The sequence below is a fragment of the Sciurus vulgaris genome (assembly GCF_902686455.1).
Source record: "Sciurus vulgaris genome assembly, chromosome: 12".
In the NCBI taxonomy this organism is placed as follows: Eukaryota; Metazoa; Chordata; class Mammalia; order Rodentia; family Sciuridae; genus Sciurus; species Sciurus vulgaris.
This window is the reverse complement of record NC_136473.1, coordinates 101,993,027-102,020,201: the sequence shown is the minus strand read 5'-3', so window position 1 is coordinate 102,020,201 and position 27,175 is coordinate 101,993,027. Positions and strand designations below refer to the sequence as shown.

At 41.7% G+C, this 27,175-nt stretch overlaps 1 protein-coding gene across 1 annotated transcript; it reads right to left on the bottom strand.

Moving 5' to 3' along the window:
- Nucleotides 1-1,423: 1,423 nt before the first annotated feature.
- On the bottom strand, nt 1,424-26,785 carry NPHS2 (NPHS2 stomatin family member, podocin; the record flags this gene model as incomplete). The annotated part of the gene is made up of 8 exons (XM_079105948.1): nt 1,424-2,394; nt 3,515-3,593; nt 11,354-11,409; nt 14,453-14,656; nt 18,530-18,612; nt 20,198-20,270; nt 22,840-22,943; nt 26,515-26,785. 8 exons carry the CDS (start codon nt 26,783-26,785, stop codon nt 2,116-2,118), a joined length of 1,149 nt encoding a protein of 382 aa, XP_078962074.1. The 3' UTR covers nt 1,424-2,115.
- Between the last annotated feature and the right edge of the window lie 390 nt (nt 26,786-27,175).

The following is a 27,175-nucleotide window of genomic DNA, read 5'->3' as shown; positions in this document are numbered from 1 at the left end:
GCAGCCCGACTGCTGTCACCTATTGCTACTGGGGTAAAACTAGAATAGTAGTAATAGCCATTATTTACTGAGCATTTACTTTGTGCAAACTTTGCACATTTCATACATTTGATCTCATTTAGTCACAACAGCTTTCTGAAGTGGGTTCTTCTTTCATCCCCAAACATACTCAGGATCAGTAGCATGCCCAGGGCTAAACAGCTAGTTAGGTGACAAAGCCTGAATCAAATCCAGCATATCTGACAGCAGGGTCCAAGCTCTTAGCTACAGTGCTATAAATCCTCTCTATAAACTCAGAGACCAGTTGGTGACTCCTCTTGTAAAGGACTAGAGTTCCACACCCTCAGCTTAATTCTCAGCTTAACTCCTGAGCACTGACACAGCCAGAGTTCTAGAGGACTTGGAACTCATGTCCCAATGTACCTACCGTTCAAGAACACTGTAGCAGTCAGGAGCACTCTAACAAGGTCTGTCCACACGTGGCCCCCACGGATGAGGACGCAGAGGCATTGGTCAACCTTAAGCCACTCATCTGCACAGCAAACACAAATCTAGACTGACCAGTGGTTAGCACATCACTGTCAATCCCCAAGTGCAACACCATTGTCATAGAATATGCCACAGACTTACCCTCTCTCGTGACCCTCTCGTCATGGTCGTCGTGGATTCCAGCATTGCATTGGAACATCTTTTTACCCCGTGATCAGCTTACTGGCATGGTGTTAATATAAATCCCAAAGGAAAACTGTTAACCAGGACACGTCATAGTTTTGGGTTGCATTATCCAGCCTTTCTTCCATTTATTTCAAGGTCAGTAACCAGTTAGAATGCAGCACCTGGGTCTCAAGAGAAGGCCAGGTACTGAGACCTGGCGTTCCACACTGTCAGCTCACCTAGCTAGTCTCTGAAGAATTTGCTCCCATGTATGGTCCTTAAGAACAGGAACTGGGAGACATCTTTTTAATAAGATATGAATTGGAGGCAGTTTTTGAGAGAACCAAATAGCAAGACCCTTGGGTTTCCACAATCTCCTGCACCAGTAACATAGAAATTCCCATTACAAATAACATTGTACTATTATTTTTTGAGTAATAGTAATAACATTTTCTAATATTACTGTTTTTTTACACTTATAGAGAATTTGTAGGACACTTAGGGATTGCCTTTTTGTTTAGTTGGCTTATTTTTCTACAGATATGTGTTTCTAATTGTGTAAGGCAAATTGGTGGAAAATAAAACTTGTATTATAGGAATGTATATTAAGAAATATTTATATAAGACAATAGATGATGTATAGGGCATGTATAGATCACACATTCTAACTGAAGAAATAAGCACTCTGGTAAATTCTATATTGAAATACATTACTCTCAGCCTCTGTTTAGGATGATTCTTCCTCTGATTTGGAGCAACATATATCAAATAAATGTTACCCTTTAACTTATTTCTTTTTTTAAAAAAGAAATCTTCATGCAAATAATTTTTAAAAAATTCTTTAATTGTGTGTAAATTTATATCCAACCTCAATACATCTTTTTTCTTTGCATTCATTCAGGAACATTTGTGTGTCACTATGGTACAACTAACAGCGTCAGTCTCAAGGAATATGGAAGGGAGCCAAAAGATTGAAGGTGGTAGGCGAAGGGTGTTAGATGTGCCTTTGAAGAGCCAGTAGTATAGTTGGAGAGAAGCCAACGCCTTAGATACAGGGTTACAACCCAATGTGGCCAGCATGGTAATGGGGGCTCAGAGAAAGGGCTACAGAAGCTGCAAAGACCTTGCCAAAGGGGCCAGAGGGTGCCTAGTAAAAAGGACATTTGATCTAAGTCTTTAGATATCAAAATTGACAAACTTTTTTCCAAATTAAGAGTGTTGACCAAAGCTCTTTCCCATAACTACTCTGCTTAGATGATTTGCCTAAGCCTGTTAGATGCCCCCTGTTCCATTACGTCATTTTGCTGACTTCTCCCTGGCTGCATTGTAGTGCCATGCATTTTCAAAGGGCATTCCATTTTGGCAATGGAAGAAAGGAACTGAGGACTAGATGCCTCACTTGGGATATGACTTTGAATGGCAGGTCCCTTCACAGCTGCATGATCCTTTGTCCACCTACCCCTATAACATGGGAGAGTCTTTCTTCTTGGGATTTAGTGGCTCAACAGGTTTGGAAGAATTTGGGAAGGGGATGCTCCCTTGAGTTCTATTGCTGGGAGAAGACAGGCAATTTAGCAAGTCAAAAGGCAAAGGTAAAACTACAGTGGAAGGTTTCTCAGTGGACAAAGACTGGAGAGTATGGAGGTAGCGAAGCTGAACAGCAGCCGGGGTGCCTGACAGAATCTCAGCCGCCATCCGCAGGGACTCAGAAGCAGCTTTCTCCCCTTCTGCAGCAATCATCTAGAAAACAAATGCCGAGAAACACACAGTGATTTTGCTTCTTGGTTCCAGGAGGGCTATCCTTGCCCACGATTCAGCGTGACCCAGTGTGGAGGCACTGTTAAGCCCGGGAGAACAGAGTCAGCTGCTTTCTGGAGACTGCTGAGCTAGCGGAGACCCATTAACCTACTGAAATGTAAGGTGGAACTCATTCTAGACCGTGGCAAGTATAAAGAGAGTGTGAGTTAGGGGAGTTATTATCTGGTGGGCTTGAAAAGATTTGGAATTTGCCACACACAGGAAAAATGGGCCAGCATCCCAGGCAGAGGCCTGGGATTACAAAAGGGTAACCTTCAACTTGGCCAAAACAAATGGATAAACATTTCAGAAGAGGAGACACCAAGCTCATCACCCAAATGCCACCTGAGAGCAGGCAGAGAGGACTAGGCTTAAGGATCTAGAAGCAACTCTGCCCAGAGGACCATTTTCTCTCCTTCACCTTCCTCCCCGTTTCCTCAGGTCGAGTTATTAATCCTCCTACGCAGTTAGGGTTTTTCCTTCACCTAATCCCTGTTCTTTGAGAGAAATCTGCCTGCCTCCATCCCTCACTTTCCTCCTCCTCAACCACCTCAATCTGCAGAAGCTGTGGCAGGAAGCTCCCTGGCTGCCTGAGTACAGGCCACAAGCAGCACAGCCTTCTCTTGGCTCCAGTAGGGAGGGGACTGTGCTCTGACCATGGTTGTGCCTTTAAAGCTCATGCAGAGCTTTGGGTACAGGCCTGGAATAGCCTAGATGCCATTAACCGAGAGGTGAGAGGTGACTGAGATGACACAGGGAAAGACGCTAGCACAAGGAGAGGGACAGTGAGGGAGGAGGAAAGGTAAAGGCAAGGAGGAGGCAGGTATGGTTAGCCGTGGCTTGGGGAGTGGGAGGGGTGCGGCCTCCGCCAGTCCAGAGGCTGGAAACACACTCTTGGAGCAATTTAAATAGCATGGCGGGAACCAAACCAGATTCTCCTCGGCCTGGGCAAGAGAAAACACGGCAACAAAGGGGAAATGCTCCCGCGAGCAGGTCTTCCTTGGGTTCTCTGGTGCTCCTCAGAGTGGCCTGGGTCAGGGCGGTGTGCTCAGTGCTGGCTCACCCGCACTTTGGCCTGTCTTTGCGCTTCGGCCTCCACAGCCAGTGAGTGCTGAAGCCCAGCCGGCAGCCGCACATCCTTACTGCAAAAGAAAGAAGGTGTGCATGGAGGTGTCGCATGGAGATGTGTGCATGGCCCGCGTTTTCCTACAGGTCTGTGCGTGCTCTACTCATGTTGCCCGAGAGCAAATTCTGACTTAACAGTGTGCTGTCACTAGAGCCCTAAGGTGGCAGGAAGGCGGGGAGAGCACGTCCCAGTCAGGTGCCTCCAGTGTAGATATGCAGCACTACTGTGGCTGCAGAGGGACCCCAGTGTCCTCTTCATTAACACACATTTCGTGTTCCCGTGTGACCATTTCTCCCATTTAAGATTTAATCTAAACCCCAGAGGTTTAATTTGAACAGCGAAATCAGCCTTGAAGAGCCTTACAATCAATAATGAAGATAAAGGGATTCATCTAAGTTTATAAAAGAAAAGAACTGATTTTGAAATTAGGAGGATTGATTAAATAATAACAATCTTAATGTATCACATCAAAGATACTAAAGTGTCTTTTTACCCCAGTTATAACTGAAAAATGTGCATATATAGAACCACTGAGCAGTTTCTCAAAAGATTTATATAATGACCATGTAACTCAGTAATTCTACTCCTAGGTATGTAGCCAAGAGAACTGAAAACACATTCACACAAAAAAAACTTTGAAATGAAAGTCCACTGTAGCATTTTTCATAACAGCCACAAAGTGGCTGAAGGATGGATACACAAAATTTTGTACAGCCATACAATGGAACTGTATTTGGCTCCGAAAGAAGTGAAGAACTGATAGACACCGCACCATGGATGAACCTTGAAGACATGCTGAGCAAGAAGAAACCAACACAAAAGGCTCGTATGACTGATTCCGCTTACATGAAGTGTCCAAGAACAGGCAGATCCACTGAAACAAAAACTACGTTAGTGGTTGCCAGGGATGAGGGGTGAGGAGGAACCAGGAATTCTGCTTAATGAGCACTGGCTTTCTTTTAGGGTGATGAAAACATTGTGAAATTAGATGGAAGTGACATCTGTAGGACTTTGTAAATGTACCAAAACCACTGAGCTGCACACTTTGAAATGGCTAACAGGGTATATTTTATCTTTTAAAAAAAGTTTTTTCAGGGAGATCCAAGATGGCAGACTAGAGGGAGGCTGCATTCCTTGTCGCTCCGTAACTCTGGTTACAAGCAGAGGATATCTGTTACTTGATTGCTCACTGTCAGGTGTCTATCATCCACCATTTGCAGGCCTCTCGCCTGCCTTACACCTATCCATCACCCAATGCACAAGGTTCACCTCCTGATCGTCCGACAACAGTGAGCAAACTGATCGCCGACCACCAGTGGAGCACCAGCTGCCTGCTGTTGCCTGGAAGTTCACTGTTACGGTACCTGCAGGTTTGATTACACGTGGCTGCTGCCATTTTGAGACAACAGCCAGGCCCTGTAGGACCCCTGGCTGGACTGACTAAGCCCCGTCTCCAGGATTCCTCAGCCCGACTGATCACTCCCTGCTCTACTGACTGCTCCCTGTTGCCAGGACCCCCAGACCAACTGACTGCGCCCTATCACCGGGAACCCAGACCAACTGATTGCACCTGGCCTCCAGGATCCCACAACCACACCAAACACACCCGACCTCAAGGACCCCTGCCTGACCAACCGCACCCTGCCTCCAGGACCTCCTGCTGACCACGGCCACACCCTGAGCTGCAGCTCCCCATTTGCCAACACATTTCGAAGCCAGAGTGGCCATCTTGGATAATCCTGGAAGCCGTAGCTCCCATCTTTAGGTGGGACAAATCCCATCCTGAGACTCCTGCTGGAGGCTTGAAGCTCATTGTCAGGTACCTCTCATGCATCAGGCTACTGAACTCTGGGAGGTTTCATTACTATATGACTGTTATACTGTAGATTTTCTTTTTTCTCCTTATTGAAAAATTTTTTTTATTTCTTTACTTTTCTTGCTCTCTTTTCCTTTTGTTTATGTGTTCCCTCAGCGTCTCTTTCTCCCTTTTTTGCATGCTAACATCCAATTTCTTTTGATTACACTCTCACCCTTTCTATTATCGAGAACTTCCGTATATTCTTTTCTTATCCCATTAACAGCCACATTCTACGTCCCTCTGCATCCTTTTTGTCCTCCATTAGAAACTGCAGACCTTATTGCAAATCTGTTTGTTTTACTGAAGATAATATTTGAACTCACTCTGTTTATGATGACAATTTTGTTATTGTCCTCATAGGAGCTATTTGGTCTAGGATTGCACAGTGTCTGAATTGGGCACTGCTAATATTGATCTCCCCTTAAAGAAAGGGTTTTGGAAACCTATAGGGCCACTATAAGCCTATAGGGGGATATCTGCAATACCCCAGATCTGCACTACTAGAGGGGGAGATACATGAACAACGTGAAAAAAACAAGGGAAGAAAATGATCCAAACAAATCTGGATTCTATATTAATAGAATGACAGTATGGTAGAAGAAATATCAGAAAAGGACTTCAGATTATACATGATTAACATGATTTGCAAAGCAAAGGATGAGATAAGAGAGCAAATGCAGGCAATGAATGATAATACCAATAAGCTGAAAGAGCACCTGCAGGAAGCAAAAGATCATTTCAAAGAGATAAGAGATTCTCAAAAAAAAAAAAGGGAAATCCTTGAAATGAAGGAACAATAAACCAAATAAAAAACTCAACGGAAAGCATCACCAAAAGACTAGACCACTTGGAAGACATAACCTCAGACAATGAAGACAAAATATTTAATCTTGAAAATAAAGTTGCCCAAACAGAGAAGATAGTAAGAAATCATGAACAGAATCTCCAAGAACTATGGGACATCATGAAAAGACCAAATTTAATAATTATTGGGATTGAGGAAGGCACAGAGATACAAACCAAAGGAATGAACAACCTATTCAATGAAATAATATCAGAAAATTTCCCAAGCCTGAAGAATGAAATGGAAAATCAAATACAAGAGGCTTACAGAACACTAAATGCACGAAATCACAACAGATCCACACCAAGGCACATTATAATGAAAATGCCTAACATTCAAAATAAAGATAGGATTTTGAAGGCCGCAAGAGAAAAGCATCAGATTACATATAGGGGGAAACCAATACGGATAGCAGCCAACTTCTCAACCCAGACTCTAAAAGCTAGAAGGGCCTGGAACAACATATTTCAAGCTCTGAAAGAACATGGTTGCCAACCAAGAATCCTATACCCAGCAAAACTAACCTTCAAATTTGAAGATGAAATAAAATCCTCCCATGATAAACAAAAGTTAAAAGAATTTACAAATAGAAAGCCTGTGCTACAGAATGTTCTCAACAAAATATTCCATGAGGAGGAAATGAAAAACAACAATGTAGGTCAGCAAAGGGAGGAAATACCTTAGAGAAAAACCACCCAACGGAGAAACCAAGCCAACTTAAAAATCAAAAATAAGCCAAATGACTGGAAATACAAATCATATCTCAATAATAACCCTGAACGTTAATGGCCTAAATTCATCAATCAAAAGACATAGACTGGCAGAATGGATTAAAAAGAAAGATCCAACAATATGCTGCCTGCAAGTGACTCATCTCAGAGAAAAAGACATCCACAGACTAAAGGTGAAAGGATGGGAAAAAACCTACCATGCACATGGACTCAGTAAAAAAGCAGGGGTTTCCATCCTTATATCAGATAAAGTGGACTTCAAGCCAAAGCTAGTCAGAAGGGATAAAGAAGGACATTTCATACTGCTTAAGGGAACCATAAATCAGGAAGACATAACAATAGTAAATATTTATGCCCCAAACAATGGTGCATCCTTGTACATCAAACAAATCCTACTCAATTTCAGGAATCACATAGACCACAACACAGTAATTCTGGGCAACTTTAACGCACCACTGTAACCACTAGATAGATCTTCCAAACAAAAACCAAACAAAGAAACCATAGAACTCAATAACATAATCAATAACCTAGACTTAATAGACATATATAGAATATTCCATCCATCAACAAGCGGATTCACTTTCTTCTGAGCAGCACACGGAACCTTCTCGAAAATAGACCATATGTTATGGCACAAAGCAGCCCTTAGGAAATGCAAAAAAATAGAGATACTGCCTTGTGTTCTATCAGATCATAATAGACTGAGAGTAGAAATCAATGACAAAATAAAAAACAGAAATTACTCCAACACCTGGAGACTAAATAATATGCTATTGAATGAAACATGGATAACAGAAAACATCAGAGAGGAGATAAAAAAAATTCTTAGAGGTCAATGAGAACGACGATACAACATATCAAAACCTCTGGGACACTATGAAAGCAGTACTAAGAGGAAAATTCATTGCATGGAGCGCGTTCCAGAAAAGAATGAAAAGTCAACAACTAAATGACCTAACATTACAGCTCAAAGCCCTAGAAAAAGAAGAACAGAATAACAGCAAAAAGTAGTAGAACACAGGAAATAATTAAAATCAGAGCAGAAATCAATGAAATTGAAACAAAAGAAACAATTCAAAAAATTGACAAAACAAAAAGTTGGTTCTTTGAGAAAGTAAACAAAATAGACAAACCCTTAGTCACACTAACAAAGAGGAGAGAGAAAACTCAAATTACTAAAATGAAAAAGGAAATATCACGACAGACACCACTGAGATACAAAACATAATGAGAAGCTACTTTGAAAATCTGTATTCCAACAAAATAGAAACTACCGAAGATATTGACAAATTTCTAGAGACATATGCTCCTCCCAAACTAAACCAGAAGTACATACACAATTTAAACAGATCAATATCAAGCAATGAAATAGAAGAAGCCATTAAAAACCTACCATCCAGGAAAAGCCCAGGGCCAGACAGATTCTCAGCCGAGTTCTACAAGACCTTCAAAGAAGAACTCATTCCAATACTTCTCAAAGTATTCCAGGAAATAGAAAAAGAGGGTACCCTACCAAACTCATTCTATGAAGCTAATATCACCCTTATACCCAAACCAGGCAAAGACACATCAAGGCAAGAAAATTTGAGACCAATATCCTTGATGAATATAGATGCAAAGATCCTTAACAAAATATTGGCAAACCGTATCCAAAAATATATTAAGAAAATTGTGCACCATGATCAAGTGGGGTTCATCCCTGGAATGCAAGGATGGTTTAACATCCATAAATCAATAAATGTAATCCATCATGTCAATAGACTTAAGGATAAGAATCATATGGTTATATCAACTGACGCAGAAAAAGCGTTCGACAAAATACAACACCCTGTCATGCTCAAAACACTAAAAAAATTGGGATAGTAGGAACATACCTGAACATTGTAAAGGCTATTTATGCTAAGCCCATGGCCAACATCATTCTTTTTTTTTTTTTTTTTTGCGGTACTGGGGATCGAACTCAGGGCCTTGTGCTTGCAAGGCAAGCATTCTACCAGCTGAGCTATCTCCCCAGCCCCCAACATCATTCTTAATGAAGAAAAACTAAAACCATTCCCTTTAAAAATGGGAACAAGACAGGGATGTCCTCTTTCACCACTTCTATTCAACATTGTCCTCGAAACTCTAGCCAGAGCAATTAGGAAGACTAAAGAAATTAAAGGAATATGAATAGGAAAAGAGGAACTTAAGCTGTCACTATTTGCTGATGACATGTTTCTATATTTAGAGGATCCAAAAAACTCCTCCAGAAAACTTCTAGACCTCATCAATGAATTCAGCAAAATAGCAGGCTATAAAATCAACATGCATAAATCTAAAGCATTTTTATACACAAGCAACAAAACAGCTGAAAGGGAAATGAGAAAAACTCCATTTGCAATAGCCTCAAAAAAAATAAAATACTTGGGCATCAATCTAACCAAAGAGGTAAAAGATCTCTACAATGAAAACTACAAAACATTGAAGAAAGAAATTGAGGAAGACCTTAGAAGATGGAAAGATCTCCCATGTTCTTGGATAGGCAGAATTAATATTGTCGAAATGGCCATACTACCAAAAGTGCTACACAGGTTCAATGCAATTCCAATTAAAATCCCAATGATGTACCTTACAGAAATAAAGCAAGCAATCATGAAATTCATCTGGAAGAATAAGAAACTCAGAATAGCTAAAGCAATCCTTAGCAGGAAGAATGAAACAGGGATATCGCAATACCAGAACTTCAACTGTACTACAAAGCAATAGTAACAAAAACAGCATGATATTGGCACCAAAATAGACAGGTAGATCAATGGTACAGAATAGAGGACACGGACACAAACCCAAATAAATACAATTTTCTCATACTAGACAAAGGTGCCAAAAATATGCAATGGAGAAAAGATAGCCTCTTCAACAAATGGTGCTGGGAAAACTGGAAATCCATATGCAACAGAATGAAACTAAACCCCTATCTCTCACCCTGCACAAAACTGAACTCACAATGGATCAAGGACCTTGAAATCAGACCAGAGACCCTGCATCTTATAGAAGAAAAAGTAGGTCCAAATCTTCAATTTGTTGGCTTAGGATCAGTCTTCCTTAACAGGACTCCCATAGCACAAGAAATAAAAGCAAGAATCAACAACTGGGATAGATTCAAACTAAATAACTTTCTCTCAGCAGAGGAAACTATCAACAATGCGAAGAGAGAGCCTACAGATTGGGAGAATATCTTTGCCACTCATACTTCAGATACAGCACTAATTTCCAGAATATATAACGAAGAATACAAATAACCCATCAACAAATGGGCTAAGGATATGAACAGATGCTTCACAGAAGATCTACAAACAATCAACATATGAAAAAATGTTCACCGTCTTTAGTAATAAAAGAAATGCAAATCAAACTACACTAAGATTCCATCTCACCCCAATTAGAATGGCGATTATCAAGAATACAAGCAACAATAGATGTTGGTGAGGATGTGAGGGAAAAGGTACACTCATACATTGCTGGTGGGGATGTAAATTAGTGCAGCCACTCTGGAAAGCAGTGTAGAGATTCCTCAGAAAATTTGGAATGGACCCACCATTTGACCCAGCTCTCCCACTCCTGGGCCTATACCCAAAGGACTTAAAATCAGCATACTACCGAGATATAGCCATATCAATGTTCATAGCTGCTCAATTCACAATAGCCAGACTGTGGAACCAACCTAGATGTCCTTCAATTGATGAATGGATAAAGAAACTGTGGTACATATATATACACAATGGAATATTACTCAGCTATAAAGAATAATAAAATTATGGCATTTGCAGGCAAATGGATGAAATTGGAGAATATCATGCTAAGTGAGATAAGTCAATCTCAAAAAAGAAAAGGACGAATGATCTTGCTGATAAGCGGATGACACATAATGGGGGGTGGGAGGGGGGCAAGAATGGAGGAAGGAGGGACTGTATAGAGGGAAAAGAGGGGTGGGAGGGGTTGGGGGGAGGAAAAAAATAACAGAATGAATCAAACATCATTACCCTATGTAAATGTATGATTACACAAATGGTATGCTGTTACTCCATGTACAAACAGAAACAACATGTATCCCATTTGTTTACAATAAAAATGAATTTAAAAAAACTTTTTCAGTGCTTGGAAAAAAAAAACAAAAACATGAGACTAATTTCCCCAAATATTGGTTGTATTTTTGGCCACGAGATGTTACATAATTTTCTTTTTTTCTTGAACTTATAATAACATGGCTATATGACTCAAAGCAATTTTTCAAAAAAACATTTTAAATGAAACCGAAGTATTTCCCTTTATCATATTGTTTATCCTGGTCGTTTCCTACCCACATTTCTGTTCTCTCCACTTTGATTCCCCAAATACAGGTCACTGAATCCAAGGCGACCTGTGGAGGGAAGAGATGAAAGGTCAGCAAGAGCCTGCAGGTAAGAGCAGAGCATACCTGTGCCCTGACGGCTGATGTTCTGAACCCAGAGAGCACATTTCCTTAGAAAGGATGGTACTTGGCCACTTGGTTTCATTAAATTCCACAGTACCTGGCATGGAGCAATTGACTTGCACAGAACCACTCGATAAATATTTGTGGAACTAAAGATGGTGTCGTAGGCTGAATAATGGCCCTTAAGGATGTGGATGTCCTAGTCCCCACAGCCTCTGACTGTTACCCAAGAGGGACTCTGCAGATGGGATTAAGTCAGAGGATCAAATTAGTGCAGCCACTAGTGCAGAGAGGTGGGGGAGAGGGAGATTGTCCCAGGTTATTCAGCTCAGCCCTAAATGTAATCACATGTGTCCTTGTAAGAGAGAGGCCCAGGGAGATCTGAGACAGAGGGGGAAAAGTTGATGTGACCAGGGAAGCAGTTTGGAGTGGTACATTCTGAGGATGAAGGAAGGGGAGGAAGAGGCAGAGGAAGGTAGGTAGCCTTAATTGCTGAAAAGGAGGAAACGGATTCTCCTCTTAGCACCTCCAGGCGGAAGCAGCCCTGCTGGTACCTCAACCCGAAGCCAGTGAAACTGATTTTAGACCCGGGTCTTCAGAAATGTAGAACAAGTTCATGTTATTTTAAGCTACCAAGTTGGTGGTACTTTGTTACAGAAGCAAAAGAAAAGTAACACAAATGGTGTTATTTGTTTTTGTTTCAAAATGCATTCAGTATTTACTATTAAGTCTCCCTTCCAAGTGGTTATCATTTATAGGGCACTTTCTCTGCCTCACTGCTGGGGGACATCAGTGTCCTCCTGCTTCCCAGTCCTTCCTGCCCTCCACAGTGAAGCTGGAAACAGGAGGGAGAAGAAAAGTAATCTGGGTTGTAGAAAGGAGGGGCAGGACATGGAGCCCCTGTGTTGGTCCATGCTCTTTTCTTTATTTATCTTTCAAAGTACACTATCTCATTTTATTTAAAAGCAACACACACTGTCTTTTTCTTTGGCCTTCATTTTCCAGGCAGAGATATTTTTTCTCTGCTTTGAACATTCTATTTGTGTAACACCCTTTGGACAAATCTTATTACACTTTTGTTATAAATGGGTGTATTTCCATCTATTGCTTTAAAACACAATTTTTGCATTTTACTTTCCAGTAATCAGGCACTGTCTGAGAATATAATTCAGCCATTATCAAGAGGCCTCCCCTAATTTCTGTTTAGTTTTGTTTTTCTGTCCGGGGATTGAACCCAGGACCTGTGTATGTTAGGCAAGCACTTTACCACTGCACTGCATTCCCGGCCTTTTTATCTGAGAAGGGACTTGCTAAATTGCCCAGGCTGGCCTAGAACTTGTGATCCTGCTGCCTCAGCCTTCCAAGTAGCTGGAATTACAAATCTAATTACTGCTTTTTTCTTTTTAATTTTTTTTTGATGATTTCTTAGCAGCCAGATAAGTAATAACAATGCATTGAGAGTCCTAAGAAGACTAATTTGAGAGTAAGAAATATTGATAAATACACCACAGAGGAGACGGCATCTTAAAGAACAAACGAGATTTTTCTTGTGGAGAAAAGAAACGAATTCCAGGCAGAGGGAACAGCTGAGGAGGAGGCAGGAAGCACAGGAGTGCTGGAGCTAGGCAAAGGCTAAGTGGGTTCAAGCACCACAGCCAGTTGGGGAAGGATGGCGAGCTGAGGCTGTTGCAGTTGCGTCCCTTCTTCCTTCATCCAAAAAACTGTCTGCTGTGTGACAAGCCCCATGCCAGGTGCTGAGGCAAAGGGATGAATAACAATGGCACCTGCCATTATGGAGTTCATAATTGGGGAAGACAAATGTATAGATACTTGAATTATAATTCAGAATAAGGGTGAGCTTGGGTTTCAAGAGTCTGGACTTGACCCTTTACCCTTCAGAGGAGAGATGAACAAGGAAGAGCTGAAGGATCAGTGAGGGACCATGACAAGTGGCTTCGCAAATCCAGAGCAGCAACTCCCAAGTGTCCCTCTTCTCTTTCTTTATCCAGCTACTCTTATTTCCAGACTTTCCTTTTTGATCAGGGTGCAAATCACAGGAGTTTTTGTTTTGTCTTTTCTTCTTTGGAACACGGCTTTGACAATGTGAGCAAGTGCTTTGATACTAAGCCACATCCCAGCCCCAAGACCCAGTTTTATCAGTAACAAGTTGGGCAAGTTACAAACATTTGTACCCTGCAATTTTTTTTTTTTTTTCCAGTTTAGTGACTGCTCAGTTTCCAGAAAGTGTAATCATCAATACCTTCGATTCTTAGGATCCTTCTATTTGAGGTCCTCCCTTTAACTAGGTCTAATTCGTAACCTCCTAATCCAATTCTGGACCTGGCTGCCCTATGACTTGGATGATAGACTCACTGGTACTTGCCACCTTGCTGGCCAGCTGCCTGCAATCCTCCTTCATTCTCTCTTATCTTCTTAATACCTCTTGCCAACTTGTCTTGGTAAGAATCAAAGGTGTCCACCATGGGCATGAATGTGATTGCTGTTTGCTACCTATGGGCCAGATAAGACTGCCTGGAAGCAGCTTTTATTCTTTCCCTCCCTCCACTAACTCCAAATCAATTAAATCTAGACAGTGGATTAGGTAGGTAATCAGACAGGGTATGAGACATCTTCCTTCTTCCCTCTGAAAGTACTTACATCATTTCATTTTGCACACACCGTGCTTGTTTCCTCAGCGAGGCTGTCTCATCTCATCCTCTTTGTGTACCACATCCTCTCCCATCCATCCCTACCAGCCCATCAGCCCAGCCAGCAGCCACTCCCAACCTTGGTACTATGTGAGTATAAGAGCAAACTGTGCACCAGGACTGGTGATTACAACTGATTCAGGGTCAATTTGGCAATTCCTAATTAGCTATAAGCTCCTTTGGGATGGCAACTTGAAGAGCTGAGTATGTGCCACATGGCCGGTGAACAAATGATTAAAAGGTATAGTTTAACATACTCAATATTAAACTTAGCTGAGTACCTTTACATCTTGAGCAATGCTCTTCCTCTCTAGAAGAATCTCAGTGAGGGATCGGTGTGCTAGGAGACGCTTCATGGTGGTTTGCACAAGGAACTGGACAGCCTTAGACACATGGGCCAGGCTGCTTAGGAGAAGAGGGGCATTTTCCATTCGGTAGTAGCAGATGGCATCTATCTCCATTATAAACATGTCTTTGGTTACAACCTGGGGACAAAAACAGTTCGGATAACACTTGATTCATGGGCTCTACTCCAATGTGGAGGTAGAGGAACTCAGTATATCTAAAGTAAATTTTCTCAGAGTAAAATTATACCAAGAAAAAAAAAAAAACTAGCTGACCTACATTTTATTGAAAATAGATATGGTTTTCTAATCCAAAAAACCAAAGGCCAAATGTTTTCTCTGATATGTGGATGCTAATTCACAATGGGGGGCGGTGCTGGGAAGAATGGAGTTCCTTTAGATTAGGTAGAGGGGAGTGAAGGGAGGGGAGGTGGCGTGGGGTAGGAAGGAGAGCAGAATGAATGTACATACATAACTGTAGGACCAGTGGAATTCTACATCGTGTACAACGAGAAGAATAAGAAATTATACTCCATTATATATGATGTATCAAAGTGTATTCTACTGTCATGTATAACTAATTAAAACAAATAAAAAATTTAAAAATAGATATGGCTTTTATTAAATAAACAAAAGAACTCACAATTTTAAAGAATTCTATTATAAATCCTGTGGGAAAGAAAATTAGGGATAATATTCTTATTTGAAAATGTTCAGTTGGTTTTAGAGGTCTTTCTAAACTGATGCAAACAAATCTGCTTTCAACATTTCCATTTATAGATAATGTTTATCATAGGATATATTTTAAAGATTTAGCTGTAAGAATTGTAGTATTGCTTATTGAAATAAAATACTGGAAACAATTTATCATCAACGAGAGGGCATTGGTTGAGTAAGCTGTGATGTGGCCACACAATGAAATATCATGTGTTCATTTAAAATAAAGGGCTAGAAGCATAGCTAATGTAGGAAAAGAAGATCCCAACATATTGTTGGGTAGAAAAGGGCACGTTGCCAAACCTTACATAGGATGACGTCTGTATATACTCCTGTCTGTGAATATGACCACATACATGGAAAAGTGTGAAAAGATATACCCCAAAATATCAACAGTTGTTGAAGAGTCAGCAGTAAGCATATGCTTCCGGTGTCCTTACTGTGTTAAAATGCACTGGCCACCTTACCCAGTTTTAAGTGCACAGTTCTGTGGTATTAAATGCATTCGTAATGCTGGGCAGCCATCACACCAGCCATCTCCACTACTCTTTTCACCTTGTAAAAGTGAAACTCGGTACCCATTGACAACATTTCCACACTTTTCTCTCCCGCTTGACCCTGTCAATCACTGCTGTACTATGTCTCCATCATTTTGATTACTCTAAATACCTAGAATCATACAGTATTTGTTTTTTGTGATGACTTATTTCAATTACCATAACATCCTCAAGGGTTATCCATGTTGTAGCATGTCAGAGTCCTTCTTAAGGCTGGATAATATTCCACTGTATGTACATATGACATTTTGCTTATCTATTTATCAGTTGATAGTCACTTCCTTTGCTCTTATGAATAATGCTGCTATGAACACTGATGTATAAATATCTCTCAAGATTTTGGGTAAGTTTTCCTTCTTCCTTTTATTCAATTTTATTATCTACAATGAGCATTTTTTAAAAACATAATTTCTATTTCCCAAGAAAAAGAATGAAATAAATCTCAGGCCAAAAGTAAGAGACAATATAGGAAAGGCTTATAAGTCTGAATCACCAATCCAGATAGTAGCTAGGAGCATTGGCACATGGCTGTAATCCCAGCAATATGGTGACTGAGGCAGGAGGATTGCCTTGACAACTTAGCAAGATTCTATCTCAAAATTTAAAAGGAGGGCTAGGGCTGAAGCTCCTTGGCAGAGTGCATGCCTAACATGTGTGAGGCACTGAGTTCAGTCCTTAGCACCACATTAGCCGGGTGTGGTACCTGTAATCTCAGTGGCTAGGGAGGCTGAGGCAGGAGGATCTCAAGTTCAAAGCCAGCCTCAGCAAAAGTGAGGGGCTAAGCAATTCAGTGAGACCTTGTCTCTAAATAAAATACAAAATAGGGCTAGGGATGTAGCTCAGTGGTCAAGTGCCCCTGAGATCAATCCCCAGTACCCCCTCACAAAAAAAAAGGACAAAAGACTTTATGAGAGTTAACCTTATGTGTCAAGTATACTAGCAAACACAACTGGATGTTATAGTGAAGGTAGTTTTTTTTGGATGAGATTACAATTTAAATCAGTAGACTCTGAATAAAAAGCAGATTACCTGTCATAATGAATGCAACCACCATATGACCCAGCTATACCACTCCTCAGTATTTATCCTAAGGAACTGAAGTCATCACACTATAGTGATACATGCATGCCCAAGTTTATAACAGCACAATTCACAATAGCCAAATTATGGAACCAGCCTAGATGTCCGTCAACAAATGAATGAATAAAGAAAATGTGGTATGGAGACATAATGGAATTTTATTCAGCCATAAAGAAATGAAATTATGTCATTTGCAGGAAAATGAATGGAGCTTGAGACCATTATGTTAAGTGAAATAAGCTAAACTCAGAGTGTCAAGAGTCATAAATTTTTTCTCATATGTGAAAGCTAGAGAGAAAAAGGAAAGATAAAAAATGCTGGGGGTGGATCTCATGAAAAGCATAGGCAGACCAATAGAACAGAGGAAGGGGACAGGGCAAGGGAGAAGGTGAAGGAAAGGGGAGATAATGGGGAATGAAACTGACCAAATTATACTGTTATATTGTGTGCATGTATGAATTTGTAACAACAAATACCACTTATATATAATTATAATGCATCAGTAAAAAAAAAAAGAAGCAGGGTTTTGAACAAGTATGTTCATAGTAGTACTATTTGTAATAGCCAAATAGCAGAAACAACTACATTGTCCACTGATGGCTAAACAGATTTTTTAAATGTGGCTTATAATCTACAATGGACTATTGTTCAGCCTTTAAAAGGAAGGATATTCTAACATATTCTAAACATGGATGAATCTTGAGGACATCATGCTAAGTGAAATTATCCAGTCTCCAAAAAAATAAAAAAATACTATTAAGAGTCTATTTATATGAAGTACCTAGAGTAGCTAAATTCATCGGGACAGAAAATAAAATGGTGGTAGCCAGGGGATATGGGGACAGGGTATGGACAGTTATTATTCAATGAGTATCAGTTTTGCAAGATGAAAACAGTTCTGAAGGTTAGTTTTACTACTGAACTGTATACTTAAAAGATGTATTTAACACTACTATACACCAAAGATGGTAAATTTTATATATATATTTATTTTTCCACAACTAAAAAATTTACAAAATTAAAAGTAAAGATAATATTCATATTTTCTTTCCTTTTTAACTTTTTAAAACTTGTAAATAGAATGCCTTTACTTTATTTTTATTTTTTAGGGGGGTACCAGGGATTGAACTCAGGGGCATTTGACCACTTAGCCACAGCCCTACTTTGTGTTTTATTTAGAGACAGGGTCTCACTGAGTTGCTTAGTACCTCACTTTTGTGGAGGCTGGCTTTGAACTCAATCCTCCTGCTTCAGCCTCCCAAGCCACTAAGATTACAGATGTGCACCACTGCACCTGGCCTTTGTGCTTTTTTTAAAGTCAATCTTTTTTTAACTGTTCACTATCATTACTATTTTTTTAGTCAGTCATTTTTTTGTTATTGAGAGGTGAGTTCTTTGTATGTCCCAGATTTTAACCTCTCACAAGATATGTGATTTGCAAATATTTTCTTTCTCCCATTCCATTCTTGCCTTCCATTCTGTAGACTGTGTCCTTTGATTCACTTAGTTTTTTTTTTTTTTTTTTTTTTTTTTAATACTGATGAAGTTCATAGGTCTATTTTTCTTTCCTACTTTTGAGCATAGTAATTTTGTCCTGGGCAAGAGTCACTAGTTAGACTGTGGAAAATGTAGAGAAAGCAAAAGCCACCATTTGGCTTACCTCATGGAAGGGTATCTCCAAGGTCTGGAGCCGAAGGTCAACCTTGTGGTAGGTATCCAGGCAGGGCAAAAAGAAGAACAGACCTAGAGGAGGGGGCGGGGAGGAACAGGCAAATAACAAGCATGGAGACTGTTTGGAGTTCACCTTTTCAGGTCGCATATCTCATTGCTTCACTTAGGCTGTAACTACACACAGGCCATTGGGAAATCCCACCTGGACCCCGTAACATCTTTGTTGTAGCTAAGTTTGCCATCATCAATCTGGGACACTTGAGGGTAAAAGGAGAATATGGTTACAGTTTACTCCAGGACAACAGGTGTAAACAGGGATTATTCCAAAAGAGTGGGCTTTAGCAATGCTGGGAACTTTAGTCATGGTGCTGACCCCTCCAGATCTCTAGTGTATGTCTGTCCCTTCACTAGATTTGAGCTCCCTGAGCAGCATCACATTTATTATTGTTAGCCTTAGTGTCTGACTTAGTGCCTTTTAAGTGTTCTGTAAAATTGTATTTTAGTCTGTGAGTGTATCCACATGTCAAACTTTGGAGCCAGCAACCTCCATGTGGTCTTTCTTAAAAGGTGAGCCCCAAAGGTAATCAGAATAGCAGTATCATAATACTAGCCTTCTGGTTGGCAAATTAGTCCTCACCTATCCAATATAATGTACAGTAAATAATGAGCAGTAACTATCTGTGGATTGATTATTGAGATTCTCTCAAAGCCACAGCTTTGTTGGAACCAGAAACACCTCATAAGAGTCCATGATCTATCTGGGGAGCAGACCACTGGCTGTCCTTTCTTGGTTGCAAAGGAGAAGATTCCAGAAAAACAACACAGCAAGATAGTCCATGTCCTGCAACTACAGGATCTGGTTCTATTTTTGTGAGAACCCATCTACTGGGTTTGGGCTCTTCAAACTCTGCTTGGTACCTCCTAGTCTTTTCTCCAATCTCTACTTGTTACTGCAGACCAGGCTGAGAATGCGGACCCTCCCCAATATCTACACAGTGAGACTTTGCTCCTTCTCATGCTTTTCTGGTTGTCTTGGACCTCCAAACCCTAATTACTAGACTTTCCAGAATAACCATATCCCTATCTATGCCTCATAATCAGCTTTGATTCCTGAACATAAAGTCCACTAGATTTTAAGGCCCTAGAAATCAGAGACCATGTCTCACTCAGGCATCTTTGTATCCCTGGTAGTTAGCAGTATCTGAAACACAGGACTTGTTCAATCTGTGTCTCTTAAATTAACTAATGATCAATTTATTACTTGGATGCCTCTCTTCCTTGATTTAGGCCCCCTAGATTCTCAACTAGCTCAGTTCTTCTCTGAGAATTTATAGGACTCTGACTGTACACATACAGTACTCAAGCCAGTCCCCATCCATGGATCCTAAGCTGATTTGCTATTGTAGTCAGCATGGCCCTGAAGTGGGGCTCCCTGCATTCATCCTCTCTCTTGGCCACCTGTAACCTGGTAGTAATGCTTCTGAAGAAGTTCTTAATGACCTGCATTGTAACTAACAGATTTGAAATGCAGATGAATCAAGTTATTTCGTGGTATCTAAAATCCACATTATAAACACACAAGAACGAATAAATCGGCAAGTTGCGGGGCAGGGTGAAAATGGTGGTTTAAAGAAAAGTGTGTGTATATGTTTCTTACCAGGACCTTTGGGTCTTCCGGGAAGCAGATGTCCCAGTCGGAATATAATTACTCTCTCATACTCTTGTACAACCTACATGGAAATGTAATACTTTCAAATCACTCAAAACTAGACAAATAAAGCATTCAAAAGGACTTAAAATGAGAGTGAGTCTAGGTATCAGAAATCTTTTGTTCTGAGAACTAAGAACAAATTTCTATTAATATTTAGTGTTCTAAAACCTATACTTAGCAAGTATAGAATTTTAGAAACTAACTAAAAAATATATTGGCTATCTTAATTTTTGAGCCCAAGGACAGAATTTTGATTAAAGAATCATGATAGTCTAAAAATGTTTCCACTATGTTCAATGTTTCCCAAATCAAATATCTTCAGCGCATGTTTAATCTTGATGTTAACAGTGACTTCTGCCTCATCATGTTTTTATATGTATCACTCATTAACTGTTTAACAAAAAGAGGAAGCATATTTTAATACCCCTTAGGATATTTTGTTTCAAACTGCAATTTCTTCTAGGCTGCTTCAAAATGATCCAACTGGATTTTAATTAGTTAATCCTCATGAATCTCAAAAAAATGAGTGTGCCCCGAGTATGCATAGAAATATATATATAATATATATATAAAGATAGAAATATATATATTATATATATATATTATATATATATATATTATATATATATATATATAAATTTGCGGTGCTGGGGATTGAACCCAGGGCCTTGTGCTTGCAAGGCAAGCACTCTACCGACTGAGCTATCTCCCCAGCCCTAGAAATATTTTTAAATGACAAAAAAGGAGATTCACTGTGTAGAATAGACTGGCAATTAGAACAGGAAAGTTACTGCATATTACTTTAAAAAATAAACTTTACTCTCTGTTTCAGTACCAACCTGGGTTCTATTGTTTATTTATCATTAACTTAGTTGATTAGTTTGTTTATACATCTACCTCACCAGACTGTGAACTCCTTGATGATACAGAATTGATTTTTTTCTGAGTGCATAAAAAAAAATGCCTGATACATAGTACTGTATTCAGTAAATATTTAGTGAATGGATCAAGGGATGATTTGTGACTGTTGCCAAGTTTATCTTCCTTCCTCAACCTCCCTCCACTTTAAAAAGTTCCACTGAATAATAACTTGCCAAGCACAGATGTTCCTCAACTTATGATGGAATGAGCCCCTCACCAAATTGAAAATGCATTTAATGCACAGTTTACAGTAGAGTATCAGCCGTTTACCTTTGTGATCCAGGGCTGCCCGAGAGCTGCGGTTCACTGCTGCCGCCCAGTAACACAAGAGTAGTTTGTCACATCAAAATTCAAAATTTGCCACACAGTTTCTACTGAATGTGTATTCCTTTTGTGCCACTGTTAATGTGAAATCATAACTCAAACCATTGTAATTTGGGGACCATCTGTGTAAAATTGTGATGCAGAAACCAAAAGAAGCATATTTTGAAGTGTGCATCTTAAGGTAACAGGCTCTACTACCCCACAGTAAGTTCCTGGAGGTCAGAGGCCATCTCTTGTTCTTCTGTATGAGGTCCGTGAGCCCTGTACCTGAACACTGCATTGCTTGTTGGAATGGTGAATGAGAATGAATAATTGGGTTTGGTTCCTAGCACGTACCCCCACAATTCCCAGCTACCTAGTTCCCAGCATTACTAGTTCTTAGTTGGTTGAAACAAATTCTTCCAGAGATGAAGGGAAATCTTACTTCTTCAGACCTTGCTCAAATGTAACTGCCCAATGCTGCTTTTGTGTCCACTACCTGATTTGCATTCCAAAGATTTACCAGCTTAACTGACTAAAGCCAAGAGCCTTTTCCACAAACCATGGTCCAGTCATTATTGGACCTTGTGGTCATCATGTAGGTGCTCAGATCACCCCCAAGAAGAGCCAGCTGCCTTGCCTGACATGCAGGCTTTGGGTTCAATGCCCAGCACCACGAAAAAGGAAAAGTGAAAAGAGCCTACTGCCAACTCTATGCTGTCTCGAGGAGACGCAATTTTATAGTCCAAGATAGGAGTAGATAGAAAGTTTAAAAGTGGAAAAAGACAAGCCCAACCCTCACTGAAGGTTTCCCCTGCCTACTTTTTTTTCTCTCAATCTCCCCCAAAATTCTTTGTACTTCTAATTTCATCTTGTCATGTGCTTTCTGAGCTGACACAGGTCTTCATTTACTTCAGGGACTGGAGTGTGTGGGCCACCTGTGGGCCAAAGACAGCGTGGCCCCTCATGGTCTAGAGCAGCTGAAGAGAAGTCTCCTGTGGTGTGAGGAGTGGATGAGAGGATATCATGGCCTGTTCTGGGCTGGTCTTTGTGTTGCAGTGTGGATGAACCCGTCAAAACCCTTGAAGGGTCTCTTGGTCTAATGGTAGAGATGATCTTACCTAGCATTATATGTGTGGTAGGTGCTAGAATGAAAAGAAAGCGGAGTGATCCAGGATCACAGGGAAGGGAAGGACAGTCTAGAGGAGTTGAGGAAGGCTTCACAGTTACATTTGAGCCAGGTCTTGGAGGAAGAGCGCCTTCTGGAGGGCAAGTGGGCATGAGGGCACGACAGTGGAGCAGCAGTGTGGTCAGAGAGAGGCATCAGGAAACAAATGACCTCCTGGGTCCTCATGGAAACTCACCTTTATGCAAAACCAGATGGAAAAAGGGAACGTCAGGATGATGAAGAGCAGGGAGGCGAGGACAAGAAGCCACTCACAGGCCCCTAAACCAGAGGTCTTGGTACCTATAGAAAAAGAAATATTGAAACCTCATCATATTAACTGACTAGCACTTGTCAGTCCAGTCCTTAGTATTGGGGTCACAGCAGCTTGGAGACATTGCTGGAAATATTGGAATGAGCCAGATATCAGGGTGGTCAGAGTTCGCAGGGTCTGAGGCCTGTGTGAAAAGCTGTGTGGGCCTGTGGGAGGTAGAGCAGGCTCCTGGAAAGGCAGTGGGGAAAAGGGGACCAGGGACCAGTGGGGTTCCTTTCTAGCTTTGTCATTTCATGTCCACAGATGCCTTTATGCAGGGCACAGGACCTCTTCAAAGCTCAGTTTCCTTAGCTGTACAATGGAAATGCTGCTGTATCATGGATATTGCACAAAAACTGGCTCATGAGACAGATCTCCTATCTCTAGCATAAGGGAGATATGAAATCTCACATAAAAACACTGAACTGTGTGTGTTGGATTTTAATATTCAAAGTGTCCAGGGTCTTACCTTCCATAAAATAACTTCCCTTTTCACTCCCTGCCCTAAAGTCTGAAATTCCTTCTTAGAGTTCCTTCATCCTTCATTGGATTGAGGTGCTGATCTCTGGTCTTTGAACATTATTACCTATGTGGGATAACATTAGACTCTTGGAGTCTCTGGACAAGTGATAAGGAAGGATGCAGAACATCCAGGATGCTTGGGTGGTAAGTGAAATGGCATCAAGGAAAGTCAGCCTCAGGAACACAGGTTCTTCCAGGCCTGTCTTGCTTACATTGTGTCCCCGGTGCCTGGAGTTAAGCCTGACAGTGCAGGTGCTCCACAAGGGTTGAATTAGGCAGGGAGGAGAAGTGGACAGTGGAAATCATGTAACTGTCATCGAAATCTGAGTTGGGGGAATCTAAAGAATTTCATTCTCCGGGTACTAGAACACTGGCCAAAGGGATACTATTTGCTAGTTTAAAAATCCCACAGAGAACTAAAAGATGACTGAAAATGAGAAAACGGTAAAAAGCCTATTTTTAAGGGACCAGAAGGAAATGGATACTTAATTAGTAGGTCTAAAAATTCAAATTCCAAAGCCAGGCACATGCCTATGGTCCCAGCTGCTCAGTAGAGGCTGAGGCAGGAGGATCACTTGAGCCTAGGAGCGTAGGGCTGGCCTGGGAAACACAGGAAGACCTATTTCTTTAAAAAAAAAAAAAAAAAAAAAAAGTTGTTTCCTTAAAATTTGAAGTCCATGCCTGAAAAGGTCATCACTGAGTTTTATTAAAGAAGACAAATGTGCAAGTGTATCAGCACAAACCCCAAGTCTGTCCTAGTAGGGCAGTTTCCAAAGGTTGTTCCATAGAATACCGATCCCTCGGTGTGTGCCACAAAGGAAGAGTTTCCAGGGCAAATGGGTTTAAAAAATATTGGGCACTGTATCCCATTCCTGGTATTCCCATGTCCATCAACATCTGGAAGCGATGAGAATCCCTGTGATAAAAAAGCATGCTTAGCTTTGTTTACTCTAGTGGTTTCCAAACCTTTGACAGGGTGATGTTCTATGGAACTTATTTCTCACAGACCCTACATTGGAAAATGCTACTCTATAAACATCGTTGTTAATTTTTACATTCTTATTCTTCAGTGGCAATGGCTAATGGTGTCATTGCCATTTTAATTAGTTTATAATTGTATTTCAGTATCCAGTGGTTAAATATCACAAGTAAAAGTAAATGCACACACACACACACACACACACACACAAAGTAAATGCATAAACAAAATTACATTTTATAAGTGAAGAAAGTCCTCAGAAATTCCTTCATTCAGTAGTTAGGAATGTGAATAGAAAACTATTTTCTGTACTCAAAGCTTTACCCACAAAATGTTTTTCTCTTGAAATGGACTGTTTAAACATCCAGTTTGTCTGATTTAAGGGAAGAGTGAAGCATTACATGTGAAAGCAGGAAGAGCCTTTAGACACAGCCCGAGAATCCCCAGTTGTGTTAAGGTGACACTCCTTTTCATTTCCCCCAAGTCCTGAGAAGCCTGCCGTTGGAGTGTGGTGCTAAATGACAAGAGATGGGAATGCTGTGCCCTGTTCCCTGGGAACCACAGACACCTCCCAGGCAAGGGCTGCCTCATCCTTAGTGGTACTTCGTACTCACTATTTGGGTCTTCTGCTCTAGCCGCTTCGTTACTGGAGAGAGTGAGGCCCACAAAGGTGAATCGACCTGCTTAAAACCATAGCTAATTGGTGTGAGTGCTGGGACCATGACCAGAAGCCAGGAGCTGGCCACAAGAGGGGGGGGACTTCAGCCAAATGGCCTTACTCTGAAGTCTAACCTCTCCACTTACCCGCTACTGGTGTGTGTGTTAGTGGGGACTGAACTCGGGCCTCATGCGGGCCAGGCAATGGCTCTACCACTGAGCTACAAGCCCAGCCCTTTTGTTTTGACACAGGTTCTAGATAAGTTGTCCAGGCTGGCCTCAAACATGCCATCCTCCTGCCTCAGCTTCCCAAGTAGCTTGGATTACACATGTCACTGCCTCCAGGTCTCGCTGTTGATTTTGGACCAGATACTTAATTTCTCATCTGTGTTAAGGGGATAATGAAGGACTAAGTAACGAAAAGCACCCAGGTGTGCGTGGTACATACAAAGGGCTCCATAAATGCGTGCTCCCCTCCTCGCCTACCCCACTAATATGACCTGCAATGTAACATGCTTTTCTTTATTTGCTTTCCTTGAAACACCTGACATCCTACTGCTTAAGGTGCATGAATTGTGTTCTCCCATTTATTATGTAAAGGATTGGAGATAGATAAATTTGTTCCTAAGATCTTCTTTACCTACAAAAGTGAACAGGACACCTTTGTTGCATTCCCTCCTTTGATCTGATTCCTCTCTTTTAGCAGGCAAGGATTCAGCTGAAATCGAGCGTGTTCTTTGCTCTAGGCTTTGTGCAGTGGTTCAGGAGCTTTTGCTCATTTTCCTCACAACTGCCTCTAAGGCAGGAATTGTGGTCATTTCATCCCTGATGAGGGCCCTTCCCGTGATCACACGGCTAGTAAGCATGGAGCTGATTTCAACTCAGGTCTGGCTCTTCTCTACTTAGCCATGTTGTCTCTGTCTTTCAGAAAAAATGATCATCCCAAAGAAAGTTTAAGAAGCTTTTAGGCAAGACTGAGGGGAGGAAAATAAGCCATAGTTGCTCAGAGCCAAGGCGCAGACATGTTTTTACTTATAATAGATGCCCATTTGCCCGTCTATGGCCACAAAAACCAACTTCATTGTTCTTTTGCCTGTCTATTGATCCCCAACCTGGATGGACCACATGCCCTCCAACTTTCCATCCCTGGCTGACCCTGAGACCAGCCGGTACCTAGCTGATGTTGCTGTTTGTATTTCTTCTGATGTGCTTGGGTTTCCATCGTTTGGCGGGTGCTGGGTGCCTAACGCACACCTTTAATTTCCTGGATCCCAAGCCTTCAGCTATCTGCTCTCACTTTGGCGCTTTTCAGTGGGGCGACCCATTCCACTTTATCTGGGATCTTTTGGGTACCTCTTGGAAAGGCGGCTTCCCTCCCAGGTGCCCGACCTGCACCTCAGTACCTTCCTCCGGCCGCTCGCTCTCCAGCAGCGCCACCACCTCGGTGCCTTCTTCACCAGAGCCCCGGACTTCGTCCACGTCCACCACGGTGGCGGCGGGCGCTCGGGGCTCCTCCGTGTTCCCCGCCCGCCCAGGGCTCCGCCGCTCCGACCGGGCATCCCGACGCCCGCGACCGCCGCCCCTCTCGCCCTTCGCCCTCTTGTTCTCCTTAGGGGAGGGCCCGCCGCCTCGCCCCGGGGCCTCCCTGGAGGAGCTGCGCGCCCTCCTCTCCATCCTCACTTCGGCGGCGCAAGGTGCGCGCAGGCCCTAAAGCCAGCCGAGGGTGGGCGGGGCGAGACCCGAGGGGCGGGGCTCCGCCGCCGCTACCCGACGGCTGCTTGCAGCCCGAGCCGGCTGCGGCTCTGATGCCGCTGGGTTTGGTTCCAGAGCGTGGGCGCGGCGCTTGGTGTTGCCAGGCCTGTGTTGGTGGGCGAGGGTCTGAGCTGTGAGGATGCAGTCGCCTGACACCACCGAGGCGGGCAAACTGCTGATGGCGCTCTGCTTTGATTTGTAAAGACGCATGAAACAGGGTTTGTGGTCATCGAATTAAGGCGACTTTAAGGTAGAATCAGATACTTCTTTAGTGCCTTCCTATTTTGAGATCCCAATATGTCTGTCTCTTTT